Here is an 18,474-nt window from a genome sequence, read left to right on the forward strand (position 1 = left end):
ACTGAAATAGTATTTTTTGTAAAACACTCCAGTGTTTGTTTTATTTAGATCTTCACTGTAAAAATGATAAAACAAAGATTAAAACAAAGACTATCTATTTAATACTGTACAGCCGCCTTGTCACAATTCTGTATTGTTAAAGGCGGTATATAAATAAAGGTGACTTGACTTGACTTGACTTGACTAAAGTTTGTTTTACAAGAAAATACTAGTGCATCTTTTTTTCTGTCTGTCTTCTTGGCATTTCTTTATAATATTTGTGAAATTTACTACCAATTTCTGATTGAAAATAGTTTTTACACCAACGCTTTCTCAGTTCAAACGTAAAACTTCATTATATTTCGAACGGCAGATTTTCCGTCGTTGAGGACTGCTGTGTGCCAAGAGATGTACGTGTCGGTTTGATGAAGTGTTGGGGGGTTTTGAGTGTAATCTGAAGCAGAAGTGAAGCTTTGCACTGCTGTTAAAGTGAAACAGGAAACTGCGGTTCATCTGCATGAGTCTGATCTGAAGCTGCAGCTCGATCTCAAGCATCTGCGCTTCATCTCATCTCTGAGCCTTAAAGTTTTCTTCACACCTTTGCTGAGTGTACAATATACAGCAGCAAGTTTTCATGATATCATATCAGTTTCCAGGCGTCGTCAGGCAGCGCGTAAACTAAAAACACGTCTGAAAGAGGAAGATCAGAGCATGTGATGCGCACGTCCAACAGACATTTTGAAACGGTACTGAAATAACCAGCAGTCCTTCTGTTGCTCAAGTGTTTAAAGAAAGAGAAAGGAGCTTTTTACTCTAGCATGATGCTCAGATTTGTGCTGATAAAATAAAAGCGTTTATCTTTGCCATAAAACATGCAAATGAGCATCTGATTATTTCACCGTCTTGAACAGACAGCGCTTTAAAGAGAGCAGCATTTGCATGTTAAATGCATTGATATGAGCGTCCGCCTGATGGGATTTACATGAATGAAACAAATGAGCTCTGATTAAAAATCGTGTCATAGGTTTTCTGATGTTCTGGAGATCTAAACTAACAAAAACATAATCGCAAATCATGGCTAAGATTAAAAAGATGAGCTTAAACCGCTTCTGTGATCACTGATATATTCCTGTGTTTGTTAACATGAGGTCTCACAAACGTCTTCACAAGCAGGAAGTCAAAACCCCGCCCATAAAAATGAATCTGCCATGTGAAACTACTACAGAAAAAAAATTTAAAAAAAAATTCTACATGACAAAGTTAGTTCAGGCAATAATTAATAAATTCTAAAGTGGTACTTAATTTAAGCTTGTAAAAATTAAAGTGTAAATATAAACATTATAAAATTAAGCAAAACCTACTTAACTTTACTGATACTGGTGTTCCCATCACACACTGGGGCATGAATTCATTCATAAGGTTGTTTTTTTTTCCTGTTTTCAAGCCGTAGTTGCAGTTTTATCATCGTTTTTGTTGTTAGATTTAGTAACTTGTGGTTTGTTATATCTGGAGTTCATTTTCTACTCAGCTGTGGCCAAAATATATTTGAAATATTTGCTAAATATATGTTGCAAACAGTGAAGCTCAATGAAATATATTTTTGAAATAGTAAATATATTTAGTTTCAACCAAAATATATTTCTAAATGTCTTTCTGTAGCATGAAAATGCATTTTTTTGGACTGAAATATACAGAGATCCAAATATATTTTTTAAATGCTTTTTTAGAAATATATTTATATGTGGGCAAAAATATCGGTAGAAAATATATTTACGTATATATATTTTAGCAAATATATTTTTCGGTCATTTTTTGTATATTTTGAAATATATTTAACAAATATATTTTTGAGCCATTCTTTGTATATTTTGAAAATATATTTGGAAAAATATTTGAAAATATATATATTTTTTTGCTGTGTGGGACACATTCATGCTCGAAAATGAATAAAAGCGTGGTTTAATTAGGTGCTCTATTAAGTAAAATCAAAATATTGCCAAGCAAGCTTTGACTGAGTGAAAATTACGCAGCGTGAAAATTGCTTATTTTCTTGGTTAAATTTACTTAACTTAGGTGAAATTATAAATAATTATGTAATATTTGCTTATGTTAAATTCACTAAGGAGATTGTACAGAGCAGTCGCAGTAAAATTGACTTAAAATGAGTTTAAGTATAAAGTAAATCCAACAAGTTATTTTTTTCAGTGTGACAAAAAAGTTTTTTAAAGTTCTTAATGTGCTCTAAATGATCTAAACATTGTTTCAATTGTTTTTAAAACTCGTTATTTTTTGTGAACATTAAGGAAGGTTCCATTCGATCGTTTCACAAACGTTACTTTTGAATGTTCTCTGACTGAAACAGTTACTACTTCTGAAACATTTAATGAACAGCGTATAAATAACTGTGTGTTAATAGTTTGAGATAACGTCGAATGAAGAAGAGCGTTTGTTCATAACATTCTGAGAACGTTTCCTGTCAGCTGGATTTGCTGATGTCTCAGTCACTGGTTGCTTATATTTTTATAACTGCTGTAAACATACTGTAATGTTCACCATCATTGCTGTATGTCATAATAGCAGTTAATAATCCTCGTGCACATCCTATGCTGATGTTGAGCTGCAGTTTTAATTTCTCCTCCTCAAACCACAGGCTGTTAACAACAGCAGCAGTGTGTGTTTTCCGGTGTGAGGCTCTTGCATAAGCATTTCTCTGGATGTGCTCATCTGCACAAATTATCGTTGTAGAAAACTTTTAGGTCGATCAGATGGCAGAATGTGCTGCAAAAATGCACAAAATAAATTGTGCTGCTCCTCCATCAGCACCATGAAGATCTCAGACACTGTTTCTGTCATTGACAGGTGATTTATCGTGACAGAATAAGATGGCAGGCACATCACACATCCCAACGGAGGAGTTGGAGGAGCTGAGAGAGGCCTTCAGTAAAGTGGGTGAGTCAAGAGACGAACACACAGCACACATTTCATTCAGATTCAGCTTCATCTCAGAGTAAAAGCAACGAAGAAGCAGATTGAAATGACTCATGACTAAACAACGGAAGAATTACGCTTTCATATCTGATTCCTGTTAACGAAACTGGTGTCTTGTCCACGTTTCTTAACAAAAAGTACTGACAAAAATAATTCCCCTTTTGTTTTAATCAAATTAGTTTTTATTATACTGAAAATAAAAGCTAAAATTCAAGTAAAAAAACTCAAAGTATAATTTTCTTTTATTATATTATTAAAAAATATACTAAACTAATATTGACTCAAACCAATATAAATCTGCATTTGAGACGTCTGAATGATTCATTTAAAGAGTTAAATAGATTGATTCAGCCAAGTGATGTTTTAAGCATAGTTTATGTTTATTAAAAGAAATTATTTAATCATTCAAAACTATCTAAATCTGCATGTGAGACACTGAGTCTTTTGAGTGATTGATTAGAGGAGTCATTTAATGCGTCGGCACTGACCTTTGACCTTTTCCCGCAGACGTGGACGGTAACGGTCACATCAGCACCGATGAGCTGAACAAGCTCTTCAAGGAGGCGAACCTGCCCCTGCCGGGATACCGCGTGCGTGAGATCATCCAGGAGCTCAGCAGAACCATGGACCTCAACCAGGACGGGAAGATCACCTTCGACGAGTTCGCCAAGGTCAGCTCAAACATCTACAACATATAATATATGCACATATAAACTCAGTTAACTAACTGCAATTCATTTTATGATTCCAAAAAAAGAACTGTATATTCTTCGATAAAATATGGAAATAAAAAATATGGAAATACATGATTGAAGTTTGTCACTGTGATTCGTTTTTAGCATTTTAATAAGGTTAGATTACTCTAATATATTCACAATAATATTATATATGAATTTAAATGATTTGAAGTCATCCTGAGCAGTGTTATTTTAATTGAAATACTGTTATAGTTATTAAAAATTTAGAATAAGTTTTTATTTTTATATTTTCTGTCATTTTAATTTTCATTAAAGTTGTAGTCGTTTTGTCATGTTTTTTTGTCATTTGTATTCGTTTTTATAAATTTTTATTTCAGTTTTAGTTTGAGTTATTTTAGTGCATGGAGTTAAACTAAATTAAGAAATGTTGCCTTGGAAACTACTGAAGTAAAAGGTAATTAAGTTAAAGTTAATATTTTTTTTTCAGTAAACAGAACCGTTGGTTATTTTGTAATGGTTTTTAGTTTGAGCTGTAATTTTAGTGAACTGTAATAATAAAACACCGCATCAGTCGTGCTGAAGATTCTCCGTCTCTGTGTGTCTCAGGTGGTTCATGACCTGAAGAGCTCAGAAGTGGCCAAGACCTTCCGTAAGGCCATCAACAAGAAGGAGGGAATCTGTTCAGTGGCCGGAACTTCAGAACAGTCCGGAACGCAGCACTCGTACTCCGGTGAGACGAACACTCTGCTGAAAAACACACGCAAATGTCAGAAAACAAAACAGCATTACACAAAATATTCCTCTGATAATCAGTGTTGGCGGTAACACATTACAAGTAACACGAGTTACGTAAAAATATTAGTTTTTTCAAGTAACTAGTAAAGTAATGCATTACTTTTGAATTTCTAAGAAGTTAGTTTTCTAAGAGTTACCTTTTCCAGTTCATTTTTTCCCCATTTATTGACTGACAAGTCTCCTGTCAGGAAATTGGGAGTAAACATGATGTTCCTGTATTCTAGGCTAAATGTGAACATGCATTAATTCATCTCACTCACAAAAACAGATTCAGTATTCATCAAAATGAATAAAAACAGTGAAATGCAAACTAGAATATGACCCAAGCCTGCAATAATTAAATATGTTAAATAAAACAAATATCCTTTATGTATTTAATCCCATTTTATTAACCAGTGTCTTTGCTGCTGACCTTCGATGATGCAATTCAACCATAATAAGCAAAAATTACTTTAGATAAACTAACATTTGTGCTTCATTTTTTTATATATCTGAAGAGTGATCTCCTGCATAAATGAACTCTTCTTTCAGCCTGAGGTGAATTCATTTCACTTTTAGTGTAAAAGGGCTTTTACATTAGAATTGTTTTATATTAAAAACTAACAATCAAGCCTTGCCCAGATATAAAGTAGCGCAAAAGTAACTTAATGCATTACTGTCCATAAAAAGTAACATAATTAGTTACTTTTTCAGGGAGTAACACAACATTGTAACGCATTACTTTTAAAAGTAACTTTCCCCAACACTGTTGATAATTGTGATGCTGTATAACAGACAACAAGAAACACTCTCACAACTTTCACTAACATTTTTAGTTGTATAAATGCTAGGACAAAACATTCTTAAAGTAATGTTTTTGTAACGTTCTTAACTTTATTTGATGTACATTCTCCTAACGTTGAGATCAACATTCTCAAAACAACCTTATTTGAACTTGAATGTTGTAAGAACGTTTTTGTAACCTTTAAATAACATTGTAATCATGAAAAAAAAACATTTAAATAATGTTATATTTAGAGTGAAAGCAAAGTCACTAGTAGAATGTAATGCTAAATGTTTTTGTAACTTTATGATGAAGACAATAACTGGGCATTTCAACGTTTTAGAAACATTTCCAAACAATCTTCCCACAATGTTTTTATGACTTACTGTGTTCACTTGGACGTGTGTTCAGAGGAGGAGAAAGTGGCGTTTGTGAACTGGGTCAATAAAGCGCTGGAGAAGGATGCGGACTGCCAGCATGTTCTTCCCATGGATCCCAGCACCAACGATCTGTTCACCGCAGTGGGCGACGGCATCGTGCTCTGGTACCGCAGCGTAAAAACACCTTCACATTCAATACTACGGTACTTCACTGGTCAGACTTATGAGTTTTCTCTCTGTTTGCAGTAAAATGATCAACCTGTCTGTGGCAGACACTATTGATGAGAGAACCATCAACAAGAAGAAGCTCACGCCCTTCACCATCCAGGTCCGTCACAAACGCTGCTCCCGACACGCTGGATTGTTTCACACTCTGCTGTTTTACTGGGTTTTAATGCTGCTGTTCATGCGTAAATGTGCAGGAGAATCTGAACCTCGCGCTGAACTCGGCTTCCGCTATCGGCTGCCACGTGGTGAACATCGGAGCAGAGGACCTGAAAGAAGGCAGGCAGCATTTAGTGCTGGGACTCCTGTGGCAGGTCATCAAAATCGGCCTGTTCGCTGACATCGAAATCAGTAGAAATGAAGGTACAAATCACTACAAAATCACCCCCCCACACACACACACACACTCTCACATGCACACACATTTACACTCACAAATACTCACACTCATTCATACACACACACTCATACTCCTATATACTTGCACTCACACACACTCAGACATCTTTACACTGATGTGCACACACACACACACACTCAGACATATTCACTCACACTCACTTACACGCGTACATTCACTCACGCACACACTCTCACTCATTCATACACACTTACACTCACATGCACTCACACATATTCACTCATGCACACACACTTACACTGACTGACACTAATACATACTCACACTCACTCATTCATATACACTCACATGCTCACACACATGTTGTGTTTCCATGTTTAAGGGGTTCATTCCATAGGCGTAATGGTTTTTATACTGTACAAACCATATTTTCTATCGCCCTACACCTAAATCTAGCCCTCACAGGAGACTGTGCACACTTTTACTTTCTCAAAAAAACTCATTTTGCATCATTTATAAGCCTGTTTCCTCATGGGGACCTCACAAATGTCAAAATTTACTGGTATTACTATCCTTGTAGGGACATTTGGTCCCCATAACGTGAAAAATACCAGGTACACACACACACACACACTCACACTGACTCACTCACACACACACACACTCACACACACAGTCACACTCACTTACACTGACTCACACTCACACACATAACACGTGCACAATGTTCTTTGTTGGTTTGCAGAACATTACTCCAAAAATAACCATTAGGGAACATTCTGTGTTATGGTTGTCTAAAAAACCTCCCTGCAATGTTCTGGGAACATTATATCATGGTTGTAAGAAATAAAACAGAACATTATTATTCGGTTAAAACAAGAACTAAACAGGAACCAGATACTAACATTAGGAAACTTTCTGAGTGCATCTTTCTTTAGAGTAAATAATAATAATAATAATAATAATAATAATAAACTTTATTTATATAGCACTTTTCATACATTTGTATGTAGCTCAAAGTGCTTTACAGAGAGCAAACAAACAATAAAAAAGAACAATAAAAAAAAAAAAAAAAAAAAAAAACAGCAATAAGTACAAAAATAATACAAATTTAACAAATGACAGCAATTTAAAATCAAAAGAAATAAAAAATAATAAAAATGATAAAAAGGTCTAGCAATGACAAATCAGCCAACCACTAGATACACCATGTCAGCCTGGAGATACCCTACAAATCTATCTGACACAAAATCAGCACCACCCTAACTAAAAGCCAGAGTATAAAAGTGTGTCTTTAGCTGCTTTTAAGGGAGGAGGCCTGACGAATATTTATGGGCAGCTTGTTCCAAGTCTTAGGAGCATAAAAACAAAAGGCTGCTTGTCCATATTTCTTATATTTTGCCATTGGGATATTTAGCAAGGTGGAACCTGATGATCTTAAGGATCTATTTGGAATATAAACGGTTAGACACTCTGAAATATATAAAGGTGCTTGTCCATTTAAAGCTTTAAAAACTAATAAGAGTATTTTATAATCAATTCTAAAAGAAACTGGTAACCAGTGTAGGTCTGCAAAAATAGGCGTTATATGTGCAAATTTTCTAGCATGAGTAACAACTCTTGCAGCTGCGTTTTGAACAAGCTGTAGTCTTTCAATAGTTTTTTTAGGCAGTCCTATGAGGAGTGCATTACAGTAATCTAAATGTGAAAAGATAAATGCATGAGTCAGCTTCTTAGCATCTTCAAAATTAAGAAATGGTCTTACACGAGCTATATTTCTGAGGTGGAAAAAGGCAGTTTTCACAACATTGTCAATGTGTGCCTTAAATGTAAGCTCAGAATCAAGAATAACTCCTAGATTTTTAACCTCAGTTTTAGTCTGTAGTGCCAGATTTCCCAGACTATTAAGAACCTTTTTTCTCTGCAGTTCATTACCAACAAGGAGAATTTCACTCTTGTCTTCATTCAATTTCAAAAAATGTCTATTCATCCAGCTAACAATACCCGCTAGACAATTCACCAGTTTATTTACCGCACCGGGATCCTCTGGCCCTACAGATATATATACACATAACTGGGTATCATCAGCATAGCTATGGAAGCTGACTCCGTGCTCTGCAATAATTTTACCCAATGGCAACATATATAAAGAGAACAACAGAGGGCCAAGTACAGAACCTTGTGGTACACCAAAATGAATATCATGTACTCCTGATACATGGTCCCCTAAGCTAATAAAGTACTTCCTACCCTTTAAATATGTCTTAAACCAATTTAAAACAGTCCCAGTTAAACCAGTATATTCCTTAAGACGATTTAAAAGTATATCATGGTCAACTGTGTCAAACGCAGCACTTAAATCAAGGAGGACAAGTACAGAAATATTATTTATATCCATAGAGATTCTCAGATCATTTACAACTTTCACTAAAGCAGTTTCAGTACTGTGCCCTTGTCTAAAACCCGACTGAAACTTTTCATAAATATTGTTTCCCATAAGGAAATCATTTATCTGTCTAAAAACTGCTTTTTCTAAAATTTTGCTCATGAAAGGTATATTGGAGATGGGTCTATAGTTACTAAGAACTGAACTATCCAAGTTGTGCTTCTTAAGTTGTGGTTTAATAACTGCTGTTTTAAATGTTTCAGGGAAAACGCCTGTTGCTAATGAGAGATTTACAATATCGAGAACCATTAAAAATATATTTTCAATAACTTCTTTAAAGAAATAAGTGGGAATAGGATCAAGAACACATGTGGCATTACCTAAACAACTTAATATTTTATGTAACTCAACTTTGTTTATTTTATTAAAAGAGTTCATCGTGTATTGAGGGCTAAAAAGTGCAGGATCCTGAATTGGACCTAATGTCTTGGATATACTAGATCGAATATCAGTCATTTTTTCATTAAAAAATGTAGCAAATTCTTCACATATAGACAAAGATGCATTGACAGGTCCATTTGATGCGGGGGAAAAATGTAAAAGCTGATTAATTGTGCGAAAAAGAATTCTCGGGTTATTGTTATTTCTAATCATACTTGAGAAATACTAAGTCTTTCACTGCGTACTGTTTTATTATAACTATCAATCAACTGTTTAAGACACATGACACGTGTTTCTCCAATGAATGACATTATGAGAGTCACATGATCATGAGTGTGTGTGTGTGTGTGTGTGTGTGTGTGTAGCTCTGATCGCTCTGCTCAGGGATGGGGAGAGTCTGGAGGATCTGGTCAAGCTGTCTCCTGAGGAGCTGCTGCTGCGCTGGGCCAACTATCACCTGGAGGAGGCCGGCTGCCCCAAAATCAACAACTTCAGCTCCGACATCAAGGTAATGACGCTGTCTAACTATCCTTCTATCTATCTACTACTTGGTCATCCAAGACCGCAATAGCGACTGCAACTGCAGAGCAACACCCTACTGCCAGTGCTCACTAGTTTATCATCCAGTTTCTCACAGTGATTGTGTAAATCAGTGTAAATGCTCTCCGGATGTAAATATGTTGAAGCACACAGTGCTGGAGACAGAGCGCTCATAACCTCACCTTTATGTGTCGTGTGAAGGACTCCAAGGCCTATTACAACATCCTGAACCAGGTGGCACCCAAAGGAGATGAGGACGGAATCCCGCCCATCCCGATCGACATGTCTGGAATACGGGTGAGGAAACAGTTCATCAACACATCACTCATGTGCACACGTTCACACAGCACTGAAAACATGTTAAAATCCCACCGTAACAGGAGAAGGATGACCTGAAGAGAGCTGAGTGTATGCTGGAACAGGCCGACCGGCTCGGCTGCAGACAGTTCGTCACGGCCACAGACGTGGTGCGCGGAAACCCCAAACTCAACTTGGCCTACGTGGCCAATCTCTTCAACAAGTACCCGGCTCTGAAGAAACCCGAGAACCAGGACATCGACTGGAGCTCTATTGAGGGTGAGTCCGTCTGAACCGGGAGATCATTCTGGCATCATTTCATCATTTTCTGCCCCTCATGTCACTTCTGCTGGACACAAAAGAAGAGATTTTGAAGAATCAATATTTACAGAGATCATGTTAAACTGATCTGAAGCTGCAGATCTGATCATCTTCTGATGTCTGTGTTTCTTTCAGGAGAGACCAGAGAGGAGCGAACCTTCAGGAACTGGATGAACTCGCTGGGCGTCAATCCACGCGTCAATCATCTCTACGTGTGAGTGTCACGAACACCATCAGCGCTGCACACGACACACACAACATATCAACGAATAACAGTCAATAAAGCACATCTGTGGATATTAAAGCACTGCAGACTACAAAATAAACAATGCACCAAATGAGCAACCAAAAATACTCAGTTAAAAATGAATTTTCAGTTTGGGCTGAAACCGTTTTGGAGACGTTTTATTAGTGCAAATCGGTCATGAAAATTAGTTTTTATTACAATCAACATTTCAACTGAATTGGAGAAGAAACTAGGGCTGTCAAACGACTGATCGCGATTAATCGCATACAAAGTAAAAGTTTATACCAGCAATAAGTTTGCATAATATATGTGTGTGCACTGTGTGTAATTATTATATATATATATAAATACAAACACACTCATGTATATATTTAAGAAATTATTTACAAGTATATGTATATATTATAATTTTTATATAATATATAAATAACACATTTCTCTTTACGTATTTATATATACATAATTACACACAGTGCACACACATATATTAACTCAAACTTTTATTTTGTATGCGATTAATCACAACTAATCGTTTGACAGCCCTGGTAGAAACATATAATTATATTATTTAAATGATCAAAACTGTCTCATGTGCAATTTAAAACTCTTTGAGGGTTGATTATTAAACAAGCTTTTAATTTTATTTTTTTCATGTTTTGGCAAAAAAATAAATAAATAAATAATAATAATTTCGGTGCATCACTAATTCTTGTTATTTCTTCAGTATATTTACAGCTTCTGTAATTATGACCTTCACATTATACATTGACAACACAACAAAAATGTTATTTCCCTTGTTCTGAATGTTTCTCTTGGTTATATGAACATTAGAGAAAACTCTGTTGTAACATTTTGCAACATTGTGGAAATGATACATTTGAATGTTCTCTGAACCATCAGATACTTGTAATGTTTTTGAAGTTTAAAATGAGTTAGAAGAAAGTCCAACTAAAATGTTTCAGAAAAACATGAACCTTGAATGAATAATGTTGTTGCGTTAACATGTTGAGAACCTTATTAAAGACAAATTAACTGAACAAACATTTATTAAGGTTTACTTGAAGAACGCTTGTTTATAACTTTGAGAGAACCTTGGCAGAACGTTCCCTGTCATCACTGAGAGGGTGTGTCCAACAGGTGGCGCTGCTGCAGTGCTTGTTCTCACTGTGTTCTCTGTTCTTCCAGGGATCTGGCTGATGCTCTGGTGATCTTCCAGCTCTATGAAAAGATCAAGGTTCCTGTGGACTGGGACAAAGTCAACAAACCACCATATACTAAACTGGGCAGCAACATGAAAAAGGTACAAATGCATTATAACAGCAGGTCATCGCTGAAACACCCCATCAATAGTGAACTTCTGCCTTCATGGTCACCTGGGATGCTCCTACTGTGTTATTACAATACGTAAGACATTTAAGGAGAAAAAAGTATATTTCATACATATATAATTATAATTATAAAATATTTTATGCATACAATTGTTTAAAATATTCATTTTATTTATAATTGAAAATAATTCAATTTTTAAATAATTACTCTTTTTATTTCACTTCTTAAAAACCATTTTAACATTTCTAATTTATTTACGCTCGCTATTTATCTAATGCATTTATGTGTTTATACATAATGCTATAATTATACTGATATACAGCACAGAAAATAAATTATTTTGTAAAATCATTAAATCAAAATATTAATAAAACTATAATAGTAATTTCCTTTAGCTTAAGCACTAAAATTACTAAATGCAAATAAATAAAAATGAACTAAATCTAAAAAATGAAATAAAAATAAATGAATCTAAAAAGTAATATTTTGAAACAATTAAATAAATAAATAAAACATTACTAAAGCACATTCTATTTTGTTGTGAATTTCAGCTGGAGAACTGTAATTACGCTGTGGAGTTGGGAAAGAAGGAGGCCAAGTTCTCTCTGGTTGGAATCGCTGGTCAGGATCTGAACGAAGGCAACCGGACGCTGACGCTCGCTCTGCTCTGGCAGCTCATGAGGAGGTCAGACACGCAAACACGTCATCATACGCTTCAGATCCACACAAACACAGTCACACGTGATCATACGCTCGAGATCCACACGCCTGCTGAAGGTCTCATCATCTTCTGTCTGCAGGTACACGCTGAACATCCTGGAGGATCTGGGCGACGGGCAGAAGGTGACCGACGACACCATCGTGACCTGGGTGAACGACGCGCTCACACAGGCCGGCAAAGGCACCATCAGCGGCTTTAAAGTAAGCAGCTCTCGCTCTGCGTGAGGAAACGCGTTGTTCCGTCTGCATCACCACTGACCGCTTGTGTTATGATTGTGCAGGACGGATCCATTAGCACCAGCATGCCGGTCCTGGACCTGATTGACGCCATCCAGCCCGGCTCCATCCGCTACGACCTTCTCAAGACAGAAGACCTGACAGACGAAGAGAAACTCAATAACGCCAAGTACGTCACAGTCACACTCCTCATTAGCATATTAATGAACATTAAACAGATGTTCTGGGTTCAGGACGAGTTCAGCGCTGTGTCACATCACACGCAGAAAATTATGTCTCTTAAGGGTCTATCATTTTCTTAAAGTCTGAATTACTAGATATGAACTCAGAATTCCAAGAAAGTCAGAATTACGAGATTTAAACTCAGAATTACAAGAAAAGTCTGAATTATGAGATTTAAACTCAGAATTACAAGAAAGTCAGAGTTACTAGATATAAACTCAGAATTACAAGAAAGTCGGAATTATGAGATTTAAACTCAGAATTACAAGAAAGTCGGAATTATGAGATTTAAACTCAGAATTACAAGAAAGTCTGAATTATGAGATTTAAACTCAGAATTACAAGAAAGTCAGAGTTACTAGATATAAACTCAGAATTACAAGAAAGTCTGAATTATGAGATTTAAACTCAGAATTACAAGAAAGTCTGAATTATGAGATTTAAACTCAGAATTACAAGAAAGTCTGAATTATGAGATTTAAACTCAGAATTACAAGAAAGTCAGAGTTACTAGATATAAACTCAGAATTACAAGAAAGTCAGAGTTACTAGATATAAACTCAGAATTACAAGAAAGTCTGAATTATGAGATTTAAACTCAGAATTACAAGAAAGTCTGAATTATGAGATTTAAACTCAGAATTACAAGAAAGTCAGAGTTACTAGATATAAACTCAGAATTACAAGAAAGTCGGAATTATGAGATTTAAACTCAGAATTACAAGAAAGTCAGAGTTACTAGATAGAAACTCAGAATTACAAGAAAGTCTGAATTATGAGATTTAAACTCAGAATTACAAGAAAGTCAGAGTTACTAGATATAAACTCAGAATTACAAGAAAGTCGGAATTATGAGATTTAAACTCAGAATTACAAGAAAGTCAGTTACTAGATAGAAACTCAGAATTACAAGAAAGTCAGAGTTACTAGATATAAACTCAGAATTACAAGAAAGTCAGAGTTACTAGATATAAACTCAGAATTACAAGAAAGTCTGAATTATGAGATTTAAACTCAGAATTACAAGAAAGTCTGAATTATGAGATTTAAACTCAGAATTACAAGAAAGTCTGAATTATGAGATTTAAACTCAGAATTACAAGAAAGTCAGAGTTACTAGATATAAACTCAGAATTACAAGAAAGTCGGAATTATGAGATTTAAACTCAGAATTACAAGAAAGTCAGAGTTACTAGATAGAAACTCAGAATTACAAGAAAGTCTGAATTATGAGATTTAAACTCAGAATTACAAGAAAGTCAGAGTTACTAGATATAAACTCAGAATTACAAGAAAGTCTGAATTATGAGATTTAAACTCAGAATTACAAGAAAGTCTGAATTATGAGATTTAAACTCAGAATTACAAGAAAGTCAGAGTTATGAGATTTAAACTCAGAATTACAAGAAAGTCGGAATTATGAGATTTAAACTCAGAATTACAAGAAAGTCTGAATTATGAGAGATAAACTCAGAATTACAAGAAAGTCAGTTACTAGATATAAACTCAGAATTACAAGAAAGTCGGAATTATGAGATTTAAACTCAGAATTACAAGAAAGTCAGAGTTACTAGATATAAACTCAGAATTACAAGAAAGTCGGAATTATGAGATTTAAACTCAGAATTACAAGAAAGTCGGAATTATGAGATTTAAACTCAGAATTACAAGAAAGTCTGAATTATGAGATTTAAACTCAGAATTACAAGAAAGTCAGAGTTACTAGATATAAACTCAGAATTACAAGAAAGTCTGAATTATGAGATTTAAACTCAGAATTACAAGAAAGTCTGAATTATGAGATTTAAACTCCGAATTACAAGAAAGTCTGAATTATGAGATTTAAACTCAGAATTACAAGAAAGTCAGAGTTACTAGATATAAACTCAGAATTACAAGAAAGTCAGAGTTACTAGATATAAACTCAGAATTACAAGAAAGTCTGAATTATGAGATTTAAACTCAGAATTACAAGAAAGTCTGAATTATGAGATTTAAACTCAGAATTACAAGAAAGTCAGAGTTACTAGATATAAACTCAGAATTACAAGAAAGTCGGAATTATGAGATTTAAACTCAGAATTACAAGAAAGTCAGAGTTACTAGATAGAAACTCAGAATTACAAGAAAGTCTGAATTATGAGATTTAAACTCAGAATTACAAGAAAGTCAGAGTTACTAGATATAAACTCAGAATTACAAGAAAGTCGGAATTATGAGATTTAAACTCAGAATTACAAGAAAGTCAGTTACTAGATAGAAACTCAGAATTACAAGAAAGTCAGAGTTACTAGATATAAACTCAGAATTACAAGAAAGTCAGAGTTACTAGATATAAACTCAGAATTACAAGAAAGTCTGAATTATGAGATTTAAACTCAGAATTACAAGAAAGTCTGAATTATGAGATTTAAACTCAGAATTACAAGAAAGTCTGAATTATGAGATTTAAACTCAGAATTACAAGAAAGTCAGAGTTACTAGATATAAACTCAGAATTACAAGAAAGTCGGAATTATGAGATTTAAACTCAGAATTACAAGAAAGTCAGAGTTACTAGATAGAAACTCAGAATTACAAGAAAGTCTGAATTATGAGATTTAAACTCAGAATTACAAGAAAGTCAGAGTTACTAGATATAAACTCAGAATTACAAGAAAGTCTGAATTATGAGATTTAAACTCAGAATTACAAGAAAGTCTGAATTATGAGATTTAAACTCAGAATTACAAGAAAGTCAGAGTTATGAGATTTAAACTCAGAATTACAAGAAAGTCGGAATTATGAGATTTAAACTCAGAATTACAAGAAAGTCTGAATTATGAGAGATAAACTCAGAATTACAAGAAAGTCAGTTACTAGATATAAACTCAGAATTACAAGAAAGTCGGAATTATGAGATTTAAACTCAGAATTACAAGAAAGTCAGAGTTACTAGATAGAAACTCAGAATTACAAGAAAGTCTGAATTATGAGATTTAAACTCAGAATTACAAGAAAGTCAGAGTTACTAGATAGAAACTCAGAATTACAAGAAAGTCTGAATTATGAGATTTAAACTCAGAATTACAAGAAAGTCAGAGTTACTAGATATAAACTCAGAATTACAAGAAAGTCGGAATTATGAGATTTAAACTCAGAATTACAAGAAAGTCAGAGTTACTAGATAGAAACTCAGAATTACAAGAAAGTCAGAGTTACTAGATATAAACTCAGAATTACAAGAAAGTCAGAGTTACTAGATATAAACTCAGAATTACAAGAAAGTCTGAATTATGAGATTTAAACTCAGAATTACAAGAAAGTCTGAATTATGAGAGATAAACTCAGAATTACAAGAAAGTCTGAATTATGAGATTTAAACTCAGAATTACAAGAAAGTCAGAGTTACTAGATATAAACTCAGAATTACAAGAAAGTCGGAATTATGAGATTTAAACTCAGAATTACAAGAAAGTCAGAGTTACTAGATAGAAACTCAGAATTACAAGAAAGTCTGAATTATGAGATTTAAACTCAGAATTACAAGAAAGTCAGAGTTACTAGATATAAACTCAGAATTACAAGAAAGTCTGAATTATGAGATTTAAACTCAGAATTACAAGAAAGTCTGAATTATGAGATTTAAACTCAGAATTACAAGAAAGTCAGAGTTATGAGATTTAAACTCAGAATTACAAGAAAGTCGGAATTATGAGATTTAAACTCAGAATTACAAGAAAGTCTGAATTATGAGAGATAAACTCAGAATTACAAGAAAGTCAGTTACTAGATATAAACTCAGAATTACAAGAAAGTCGGAATTATGAGATTTAAACTCAGAATTACAAGAAAGTCAGAGTTACTAGATAGAAACTCAGAATTACAAGAAAGTCTGAATTATGAGATTTAAACTCAGAATTACAAGAAAGTCAGAGTTACTAGATATAAACTCAGAATTACAAGAAAGTCTGAATTATGAGATTTAAACTCAGAATTACAAGAAAGTCTGAATTATGAGATTTAAACTCAGAATTACAAGAAAGTCGGAATTATGAGAGATAAACTCAGAATTACAAGAAAGTCAGTTACTAGATATAAACTCAGAATTACAAGAAAGTCGGAATTATGAGATTTAAACTCAGAATTACAAGAAAGTCTGAATTATGAGATTTAAACTCAGAATTACAAGAAAGTCAGAGTTACTAGATATAAACTCAGAATTACAAGAAAGTCTGAATTATGAGATTTAAACTCAGAATTACAAGAAAGTCTGAATTATGAGATTTAAACTCCGAATTACAAGAAAGTCTGAATTATGAGATTTAAACTCAGAATTACAAGAAAGTCAGAGTTACTAGATATAAACTCAGAATTACAAGAAAGTCAGAGTTACTAGATATAAACTCAGAATTACAAGAAAGTCTGAATTATGAGATTTAAACTCAGAATTACAAGAAAGTCTGAATTATGAGATTTAAACTCAGAATTACAAGAAAGTCGGAATTATGAGAGATAAACTCAGAATTACAAGAAAGTCGGAATTATGAGATTTAAACTCAGAATTACAAGAAAGTCTGAATTATGAGAGAGAAACTCAGAATTATAAGAAAGTCAGAGTTACTAGATATAAACTCAGAATTCTAAGGAAGTCTGAATTACTAGATATAAACTGAATTGTGAGAAAAAAGTCAGAATAACAAGTCAGAATTTCAAGATACAAGTTCAGAACTGTAAGAAAAAAGTCAGAATTACTAGATATAAACTCAGAATTACAAGAAAGTCTGAATTACAAGATTTAAACTCAGAATTCCAAGAAAATCCGCGTTACAAGTCAAAAATCGCACGATACAAACTCAGAACTGTGAGACAAATGTCAGAATTACAAGAAAAGCCAGAATTGCGAAGAAAAAGTCAGAACTGAACTTCTGCTGAACCCAGATCTGCACAAGCAGCACGTCAAACTCACCGATGTGTGTTGTTCAGGTACGCGATCTCTATGGCGAGGAAGATCGGAGCGCGGGTGTACGCGCTGCCTGAGGATCTGGTGGAGGTGAAGCCCAAGATGGTGATGACGGTGTTCGCCTGCCTCATGGCTCGAGGAATGAGAAGAATCTAGAAGCGCAGGATTACACGTCTGCTTTTATATTCCTTTTGTCTTTTATAGCCATTTCTCAGTTTTGGGTTCCCAACGTCATGCAGATATTAAACAAATTATGGAAACCTCTATGGAGAATATGAATAAACAGTTCTAGACACCCAAAGAATAATCAAAGAATTCTATCTATTCTATCTTCATTAACCTCTAGATAATTGCTCTTAACAAGTGTACAGCAAAGGTCAAAGGTCATGTCTTTATGTGTCTTTGAGCACTGTGTGCGTATTTGGAATGCAAAGTCAGGTTTTATGTTTTCTAACATTCAGGTACTTCAGTGTATACACACACACACACACACACGTCTCTGAATATGATGTACATGTTTAAATGTCACTGGAAATGAATGTGCAAATAAAAAACATTTTTTAACTTGAGTGTTTCTTTCATACTATTCATAATACTAACATA

The 18,474-nt window shown here is 34.2% G+C and overlaps 2 protein-coding genes across 2 annotated transcripts in view; both read left to right on the forward strand.

Moving 5' to 3' along the window:
• The window catches only part of lcp1 (lymphocyte cytosolic protein 1 (L-plastin)), a 19,029-nt gene extending 594 nt beyond the window's left edge, over positions 1-18,435 (forward strand). The window contains exons 2-16 of the mRNA XM_051100501.1: positions 2,839-2,928; positions 3,475-3,638; positions 4,272-4,395; positions 5,635-5,767; positions 5,850-5,931; positions 6,026-6,191; positions 9,382-9,524; positions 9,758-9,853; positions 9,937-10,132; positions 10,310-10,388; positions 11,607-11,721; positions 12,302-12,435; positions 12,551-12,671; positions 12,752-12,876; positions 17,895-18,435. Coding sequence (XP_050956458.1) covers positions 2,862-2,928; positions 3,475-3,638; positions 4,272-4,395; positions 5,635-5,767; positions 5,850-5,931; positions 6,026-6,191; positions 9,382-9,524; positions 9,758-9,853; positions 9,937-10,132; positions 10,310-10,388; positions 11,607-11,721; positions 12,302-12,435; positions 12,551-12,671; positions 12,752-12,876; positions 17,895-18,027 — 1,878 coding nt within the window. The 5' untranslated portion in view covers positions 2,839-2,861 and the 3' untranslated portion in view covers positions 18,028-18,435. The remainder of the gene's footprint in view (positions 1-2,838; positions 2,929-3,474; positions 3,639-4,271; positions 4,396-5,634; positions 5,768-5,849; positions 5,932-6,025; positions 6,192-9,381; positions 9,525-9,757; positions 9,854-9,936; positions 10,133-10,309; positions 10,389-11,606; positions 11,722-12,301; positions 12,436-12,550; positions 12,672-12,751; positions 12,877-17,894) is intronic.
• Positions 1-18,474, forward strand: part of rpl31 (ribosomal protein L31) — a 55,315-nt gene that overhangs the window by 23,667 nt on the left and 13,174 nt on the right. The window lies entirely within an intron of this gene.

Source organism: Labeo rohita, unplaced genomic scaffold, assembly GCF_022985175.1.
Source record: "Labeo rohita strain BAU-BD-2019 unplaced genomic scaffold, IGBB_LRoh.1.0 scaffold_102, whole genome shotgun sequence".
NCBI classification, from domain to species: Eukaryota; Metazoa; Chordata; class Actinopteri; order Cypriniformes; family Cyprinidae; genus Labeo; species Labeo rohita.